This window comes from Mesoplodon densirostris, chromosome 16 (genome assembly GCF_025265405.1).
Source record: "Mesoplodon densirostris isolate mMesDen1 chromosome 16, mMesDen1 primary haplotype, whole genome shotgun sequence".
NCBI lineage: Eukaryota > Metazoa > Chordata > Mammalia > Artiodactyla > Ziphiidae > Mesoplodon > Mesoplodon densirostris.
In genome coordinates, this window is record NC_082676.1 from 71,650,405 (window position 1) to 71,659,129 (window position 8,725).

Below are 8,725 nucleotides of genomic sequence, written 5' to 3' on the forward strand. Positions count from 1 at the left end.
TCCAAAAGGGGCATATAAGGCTCTGAGACCCTCAGGTATCAGTTGACGGGAGAAGAGAGCAGCAGATAATTAAATCGAGCAGCAAACTCTTGGAGAGTTTTTTCCTGCACTTTTGTTTTTGTTTTTATAATTTCACGCCACCAACTGTTGGGTGGCCTGGGTTGCCACGGTGCTGTGGCCTGGGCTGGTGTCCACTATGTCCCTGACCCAGCAGAGACATTTAGGGTCTGAAATCTTGCTCTTCTGCTGCAGTGGTGACAGCACATTGGGGATGGTGGCGCGAAGGGGTGCGTGGGGGGGGGTCTCCTCTGTGGCCGGGCCGGGTGCCCGTAAGTCTGTGGATGCTAGCCTGCGAGGTTAAGTCCACGGTGGGGATGGGGGACTCAGAGAACGTTTCCTTCCTACCCCCGGCACAGAGTGAAGATTCCCGGCCCCTGGCCCTGCTGCTTTCTCCGAACAGTTCTGGCCTACGCAATTCAGCAGATTCTGTCTCGGCGACTCCAGCCCCAAGCCGGAAGGACCTCCAGACCCCCGATACTCAGAACAGTGCGCTGCCCCAGAGAAAACCAGTTACCCCGAGGTACCTCCAGGTGCCTTCTTGAGCAAACACCCCCCTTCCCCGCACCCTATTAAGCGGTATCTCTCGCTTCTCCCTGCGTCACCCGCACATTAAAATTCCCCCAAAGCCCTGAAGACCTGCTTCTCTGTATAAAGCCAGGAGAGGCGGGCGATAAACATCAGGCGTTTAAATTGGCCATTTGGAAGATTACATCTCTTCAGCGAGGGTCTTTCTTTCAAAACTCGCACTGCATTAAGGGCCGCGGCTACTCCGCACCGGCTCTCAAAGGCCGGGCACCTTTTCATTCGGCCGTGGAGTGGGCCGGGCGCGGTGACCCGGCGCCATCAAAGGCCCGAGGAAAGGCCGTGGGGCGACACCGTCTAATGACAAGTAATTGACGGATTCGAGGCCGCGCATTACCAGCGGAACGGGGAGGCATTAATTATTAAAAAACGATTAGCCTCGTGTGTGTCCCGCAGGCGGGCCATCTCGTTCAGGGAAGATAACCAGCCACGCGAGCCGGAGCCGGACTTGGAGGGAGGCGGGTGCGCTCCCTGGTCGGCCTCGGGCGCGGTGGACAAAGGCGCGCGCGGCCCCGGGCGCCGGGGAAGGAGGGGACCGGGCGTCCAGGGTCCCCACGCATAGAGGTGTCCACAAAACTGACCCTGCCAATCACCGGGACCGATTTCTGCCCTTTTGGGTCCGAGATCTGGGTGACTGCGGCGCGGACTGGAAGAACTTTCCAGTTGGGGTGGCAGGCAATTGCGGTGACCCGGGACCTAGCGCGACCTACATACGTCCTGGCGAAATACCAAACTGACCGAGCCGGCGTGGGCCTATCACGAGCCAGACACCCAGCCGTAGAAAGCAAACCGTCAGGGGTAATGCAGATTGGTGGGGGGCACCTGGTAGACCCCAGAGGAAAGACACCTTTTCCTACCCTGCCCTCGACTTCCGAGGGTCCTGCGGTGTCAACCGGCAGCCTCGGAATCACTAGTTTTCCGAGCCGTCGCCTTCCCGCAGACTGCAGACAGATGCGATCGGTCTGTCCGATCCTCCAAACCCGGTGCCCCGGGACAGCGCGGGGGAAGTGGGTGAGGAACGGCCCCGCGGCCGGGTTCGGCCTTTCCCTCCTGGACCGGGCTAGTGGCCCGGAGGCTCCCTGACCTGCCTGCGGCTGTGCGCGCTCGCGGCGAGAACGCAGGGTTCCCCGGACACTCGGAAAGGCGCTGCCCCTCCTCGGCTCCCGGACGGCGGGAACCCCACCACCGCCTGGGCCTCGGGGCTTCCTGGAACCCCCGAGACGGGACTGGAACCCATGCGTGTCCACGCTCGGGCCTCGCTCTGCAGCCTCCCAGTACCAGTGCGCCGCCTTCCACCGTCCCCATCCCAGGCTCTGAGGCCAAGGCCGGCCCCCACCTCCATCTTCCCACTGTCCTAGGGCGACAGGCGGCCCTCGTATCGAATCAGAAGCCCGGAGCGGCTGCAGGGGCCTGTGGTGGCTTCCCGTCGCTTCGGGGTCCCACGAAACTTTCCAGTTGTGCTCAGGGCCCAGATTCAGTCTGAGTGTGTAGCTCCTCGACCCCTCATCTTCCCACGCAAAGCATCCTCAGAATCCCCCGCAAAAAGGCCACCTCCCCAGCCCCGGGGTCTGCGCGACCTAGCTTCTCACTCCCTGTCCCCCAGGCGTCGAAGCCCCGGGAAGGGCCAGGGGCTGGCTGGGGGAGGGGAGGCGCGCGGACGGGAGTGGGGGGCGCACGCTCGGTGGGGACCCGGGCGCGGCCCCTGAGTGGGCGCGCTCCCTACCTGCGGTGCGGCGGGCAGGCGGGCGGCGGCGGCAGCGGAGCGTCCAGCGCGCGGAGGGAGGCGGCCGACTGCTCCGAGCCGAGGCATCCCCGCATTTATTTGAGCTCAAACCGAGCGACTGTTGACTTTAGCACACAAAGCAAAGATTTCACTGCCCGCTAGTTTAAAAATGAATATTTTACCAAGATATCGATCAGCGTTATAAAATTCAGTTAAGTACAATGGGATCCTGGCAAAAAAGAAAAAAAATAATAAAGGAGGGAGAGGCAATATAATATCTGTGCAAATTTGCTGAAGTGTGACGTGGCATGGAAAGTTTACCCTCCTGGAATTCGGATCTAGAATGTTTTTTTCGGTTGTTTACTGACTGTTTATTCACAGATCACGGATGCTTAAACCCGCGCGCGCATGGCGCGGGGAAAAGGAAGAAAAAGAGGGAGAGAGAGGGAAAAACAAACGCTGCACCCTACCACGCAGAGTTGGGGAACGCGGGCGGAGGGCGGTCTGAGCGCCAGTAAGCTGGGGGCCCTGCGGGGGGAGGGGCTGGGGCGGGAGGATGGGGGTGTGAAAGACGCAGGACGCGCAGAAAAGCCTCGGGAGCGGCCGGCTCCCCGACATCCTTTTTATGTATTCGGACAGAACTATATCTTATCTGGCCGGGATCAGTGGAGGGGGGCGCGCTAAGTAGTTTAAAACGACCCTCGCACAATGGGCGTGCGATAGGAAACATAGCAGGTTAGGGCAGCGCTTTCAGCCTTCATTGTCCCGCACTCGGCCCCCGGCCCTGCCTCTCGGCTCCTTCGCCACGGGAGCCTTTTATGTGATAATGAAACACATTTCAGGCTGGGCTCACGACGTGTGTGTCCTTGCCAGGGGGAGAGACGGCCCTGATTGCTGGCTGCGACCTCCGGATCCCTCCCACCACCCCCCTCCCCAATTTCTCTTCCTTGTGTTCTTCGGGACAATGTGACATGTTAAAAAGGGATTTGGAGGCGGGAGGCGGAGGCGAGGACCAGCCCCCCTCAGGCGCGTGGGAAGGCCAGGGTTTGAGGGGCAGAGAGACCCCGCAAGGTGGGGAGGGCTCTCGCAGAGGTGGTATCCAGGCTTGGGGCGAAGCTGGGACACTCCAAGTTTAGATGGTCGAGAAGCCCAAAGATCTAGTCCGGGACACGGGAGCCTGAGCTTAGAAACCTGAGTCCGAAAGTTCTGGCCTCCGACTCTGTGGAGATTCTCACCCACCGCAAGCTAGCTGTGCCCTGGATGGCTCCTGCCCTCACTCGGCCAGCTTGCCTGCCAACAGATGCCCAGGGCAAAGCCAAAGCGGAGCCCACTTTGCGAAGCCGGGCCCCGCTTGGCCTCCAAGGTTTCCACTTCGGTTGGCCGAGGATTTAGGGCCACTAGGCTGTCTGTGGAGAGACGCAGTACGATTTGTAAGAATTTATTCTGAGTCTTTCTTTATACTTGGTTTTCCTTGAAGAATCACAACATACCCACTCACCTCCTTGGTGCTGTAATCCTAGGTTGCCAACCCGGGCTAAGAGGCCGCTTGGCCAAGGCCTCGGAGTTTGGGTGGAGGGGGGAGGGAGAAAACCTGCAGACCCTGGTATCCCACCCCTGACAAGGGTCACCTGGCCAGCCGTGCAGGACACCCCCTTACCTCTGCCTCATCCCCCAATATACATATGTTAAAAGATTTCCATCAGGACCCTGAGTTCCCTTTAAAATCACTTCTAGGAGAAAGTCTTTTGTTTCTCCAGACCAGATGCTCAAATGCATGGTTCCAGAAGCCTCACTGCTCCTGGGCTGCAGCAAGTTCTACCAAGGTTGTGCAGAAAATCTAAGTGAAGGTGGAGGGTGGGATGGAGGGTGGAGTGTAGACAGAGGCCTGAGGCTGTCAATCCAGGCGGAGTTCCAATTCCACGGAAGGGTGAATGGGTGCAGAGAGGCAGTGATGAAAATGAAAAGAGCTGCACCAGGAATTTGCAAGTCCAATCGGGGCTCCCTGCCTTGAAGGGAGGCCTAGGATTGGACATACAGGAAAAAACATGGAAAATCCGGGCTTCTTTCCAGAGAAGCCAGCCCCAGGGTCCCAGAGATGTCAACAACATTGCACCTTCACATGGCCCAGCTGGAAAATACAGATAGGATGTGTGGTTTTCTCCAGGCTTTGGAGATAAACCTGCATCATCCCCACAATCCCCAGAATGGTTCACCTGGGATCTGTGAGTTTCACTGTGTGTAAAGTTAAACCCAAAATTCAAAGAAGTAACCTTGAACAATGTTGAGTTCCATTAACGATGTCCTTGCTGAAGTGTTTAGGAAGTCTGAAATTTACTTTGAAATGCATCTAGGAAATGAGGTAAGTGGACCGATGGGGGTGTGGATAGATGGACAGATATGCTGTATAACAAGCATAGTGAAATAAGAACTGTAGGATCTGGGCAATGGGTATGTGTCTGTTTACTGTAAAATTCATTCAACTTTACTTTGTCTGAAAATTTTAATAATAAATAGTTGATAAAACAGCAACTACCTCCCCCAGAATAAAGTAAAACCTGCAACCAGCCAGGATCTCCCTCCCTCAATTTTAAAATAATTCCCAGGTCTGTTTATTTTTTAAATCAGGCAAAGGAAAAAAAATCTTGAGGATTCAAAGCAAAAAACTGGCAATAACACTTTAATATAGATTTGTGGAACTCTGGTCCTTGTAGTCAGAACACACATTTATAAGCCATAAATAAAGCACACGGAAACCATAAATTAATCAGACTCGAGACCTGAATTTCACCGTATCAAGAATGGGAATGCTTTTTTTTTCTTTTTCTTGATCATTTACAACAGACCCTTACATCATTTTTTCTCTTTTTTAAACAATAGTACAACTCTGTTTTCTGTTAAAACTACAGTTTTACACTGAGTCACTCACAAAAGTTTTTTTCTTTTTTGTTTTGTTTTTTGTTGTTTTTTTGTTTTTTTAAATAAAGTAAGACTTCCCTGCAATAACAGCAACGGAGAGAAACCACAACAACAAAAAGTCAGAATTCGCAGGTGCTTAAAGAAGCAGGCGTCTACACGGTAGTGGAAACTGAGGCTTTCCTTTTTCTCTTTTTTTGACTGTTTCTCTTTTTTTCCCTTTCCTTCCTTATATATCATGATAGACATCAGTGTGGCCCATGTGAGGGAGGGAAGGGCTGCAGAGGGTGGGGGAGACCTCTGTTCCGGGGGCGGGGGTGTGATGGGTCCTCCTCCCTCGCATCTTTCCAGCACCCCTTTCTCAGAGTCTCTACCCCATTTCCTGTCCCTCCCGTCTGGGTCCAGGCTAGCCAGGTCACGCCGTCTTCTTAAGAGGAGTTCATAATGGGCCTGGAGTACACTCCCTGGTAGTAGGAGGTGTCTGGGGCCAGGGTCGAGGCGTCCAGGCCCGCTTTGTTCGTGACCGGGCCCATGGCCAGGCTTCCCGGCATGGGGGACCCGTAGCCGGGGTAGTGCATCACCTGTTCGTAGGCCTTGAGGTCCATTTTGTGGGGCTGGTGGTGGTGATGGCTGTGGTGGTGCTGCTGCTCCGAGGACATGAGGTTGTTGATGGAGAAGGGGTGGTTGAAGGCGTAGTGGTGCTCCGGCTTCAGGTGGGCCTCTGGCGGCAGGCCCGGGTGATGCGGCGGGCCCAGCAGGTGGGCCGCGGCCTGCTGCTGCTGCCCTGGCGAGGGCGCCGGCTCCGCGGGGCTCAACGCCGCGGCCGGCGTCCCCTTCAGCTCCCCGAGGCCTCCTCGCTTGTGCTCCTGGCACGGGGAGGCGCTCGAGTGGGGCGATTCGGTGCCCGCCGGAGTCTCGGAGACCGGCCCGGCGGCCTCCCCGAGCTGACCCTGCGAGGCCTGGGCCCCGGCGGCCGCCTTCTTACCGCCGCCCGCGGCCGCGGCCTCCTTCAGGGCCAGCTGCTTCTCGCACTTGAAGCGCTTCTGACGGCGCAGGTAGCAGCCATTCTCGAACATGTTGCCCGAGTCGGGGTGCAGGGTCCAGAAGGAGCCCTTGCCGGGCTTGTCGGGCGAGCGGGGCACCTTGAGGAAGCAGTCGTTGAAGGACAACGAGTGGCGGATGGAGTTCTGCCAGCGCTGCTGGTTCTGCCGGTAGAAGGGGAAGAGGTCCATGATCCACTGGTAGATCTCGCTGAGTGTCAGCATCTTGTTGGGGCTCTGCTGAATGGCCATGGTGATGAGCGAAATGTACGAGTAGGGCGGCTTGGCGTGCGTGTAGCTGCGCCGGTACGTCTTGGGGTCGCGCGCGCGGCTCAGGCCCGCCTGCCCGTACATGGGGCTCATGGAGTTCATGTTCGCGTAGGGTGCCAGGCCGCCCATGGCCCCGGCCGCCTGCCCCCCGAGCGGGCTCAGGCTCGGGCTCAGGTGCGGCCCCATGCCAGCCACGCCGGCCGACCCGGCCGAGCCGCCCATGCCGGCCATGGCGCCCGCCCCGGGGGACATGCCGGCCAGGGACGGGCTCATGCCCGCGCCCACGTACGACGACATGTTCATGGAGCCGGCGCTCATGTTGCCCGAGCCGCTGCCCATGGCGGCCGCCGACATGCTCATGTACGTGTTCATGCCGTTCATCCCCAGGCCGGCGTTCATGTTGCTCACCGAGGAGTAGCCCTGAGGACAGAGCCCGGAGGAAGGCGCACAGCGTTAGCACCGCGGCTGAAGCGGCCCGGACTGACCCCCCGCCCACCGGGCCAGCCCAGGCCCCCGCCTCCAGGGAGGCCTCCGGGGAGTCCTGCCCTCGCCCGGCCCCGGCCCCGCGTCCGTTCCACCCGGAGCGCGCCGCGATCGCCCTCGGGGAGGTGGCGCGGGGGCCACCGTTCTGCGCCCGTGGACGCCTCCTCGCCCTCCTGCGCCGCGCTCAGACTCTAAAACAGAGGTCCCGGGGAGCGCCCCAAGCCAGGCATCCCAAATGTATCTCCCCCCGCCCCCGGAGAGTCTCCCCGACTCTCACGCCAGCATACCGAGCAGGCGCCGCGGCCCCGGACGCCACCTCCGACCCTGGCCAGCGACATGTGGGACAAGGCGCAGGGCGCCCGGCGGCCTCCCGCGGAGACGATCCCAGGGTCCTCGCCATTCAGCCTTCCTCCCGGGACCCCATTCTGGGCCCCAGGGGAACCGAAACGCGGTACCTGCGCGCAGTCTGGGGCCAGCCGGAGGCATTGAGTGGAGGGACAGGGAGGGGACCGCGGACAGAACTACACGCGGCTGGGCTCTGCAGCCACAAACTTTCTTTCTCTTTGTCGCCTAGTCCTGGACCGTTTTTCTCCACCTCAGCCCCCGACTCCTACCCACCTTCTCCACTCCAGCTCCCCACCCCCTCGCCGGCCGACCTCCCACCCCTCCCAGCCGCGCGCTGCCAAACACAACTCTGTTAGGATAGTGCGTGGCTCGGCCACGAAGAGGATTTGGAGGCGCCGCAAGTCAATATTTGATCACAAAGTTAATATTATCTCAAGGCTAACAGTGTGTCGTATAAAAAAGAGACCCATCTGAGTCGAAGGAGGGTGGAAAAGGCGGCTTCCCGGAGCGGCTGGGGTGGGGGCCGGGGGCCGGCCGGGGAAGCGGTCCAGAGGTTGGGGCCGAGAGCGGACGCCGCCACCCCGCTTCCCCCGGCGAAGGCGAGTGCCTACCTCGGGCTCGGCATAGTAGCTGCTCCAGTCGGACGGCTCGTGCCCTTCCATCTTCACCGCTCCCAGCATACTGGAAGCCGAGTGCATGGCAGTTTAAAATTTAACAGCCCCAGCAAACGACCGGCAATCACCCCCCCACCCCACCCCCACCCTCCTTTCTAAAAAAAGTCAGCCAAGGCACCGTCCCCTCCCTCCCTCTTGCGCTCCCTCTCTCTCGGCTCCACTCCCTCTCTCCCTCGGCTGGCCGGAGGCAGTGGCTGGAAGTGGGCGGGAGGGGTGAGTCGCGGGAGGAGGGGGCCGAGGGTGGGAGGAGGCCCGGAGCCGATCGCCGCTGCCGGAGCGCCGGCCAACCGCCGCCGCCGCCGCCGCCGCGTTCGCGGGCTGCAGGGTGGAGGCCGAGGCTGGCAGTGCCGAGCTGCCGGGAGGCGGCGGGAAGCGCGCGGCGCGGGGGCGGGTGGGGGGGTGGTGGAGAAGAGGAGGAGGAGGAGGAGGAAGAGAAGGAGGTGGAGGTGGTGGAGGAGGGGGAGAAGGGAGGAGGAGGAGGTGTGGACCGCGCAGCGGACAAGTGCCGCAGTGACGTGGGCTGCTGGTGATATAGCGCGGCGCGCGGCCGCGGGCCTCCAATCCCCAGACCCGGGGCAGCCCATTTGAATAATCAGCTCACACCTGGGTGACAGGGAGCCCCGGCCGGCGCCCAG

At 59.8% G+C, this 8,725-nt stretch overlaps 1 protein-coding gene across 1 annotated transcript; it reads right to left on the reverse strand.

The window, feature by feature from the left end:
- Positions 1 to 5,706: 5,706 nt before the first annotated feature.
- Positions 5,707 to 8,114, reverse strand: FOXA2 (forkhead box A2). Its single transcript, XM_060078208.1, has 2 exons — positions 8,028 to 8,114; positions 5,707 to 7,008 (listed from the first exon to the last, which is right to left on the reverse strand). Exons 1-2 carry the CDS (start codon positions 8,112 to 8,114, stop codon positions 5,707 to 5,709), a joined length of 1,389 nt encoding a protein of 462 aa, XP_059934191.1.
- Between the last annotated feature and the right edge of the window lie 611 nt (positions 8,115 to 8,725).

Coding starts and splice junctions, on each gene's coding strand:
- FOXA2 (XM_060078208.1), bottom strand. CDS start 8,114: ATGCACTCGGCTTCCAGTATGCTGGGAGCGGTGAAGATGGAAGGGCAC. Junction 7,009..8,027: donor GCTACTATGCCGAGCCCGAG/GTAGGCACTCGC, acceptor CTCTGTCCTCAG/GGCTACTCCTCGGTGAGCAA.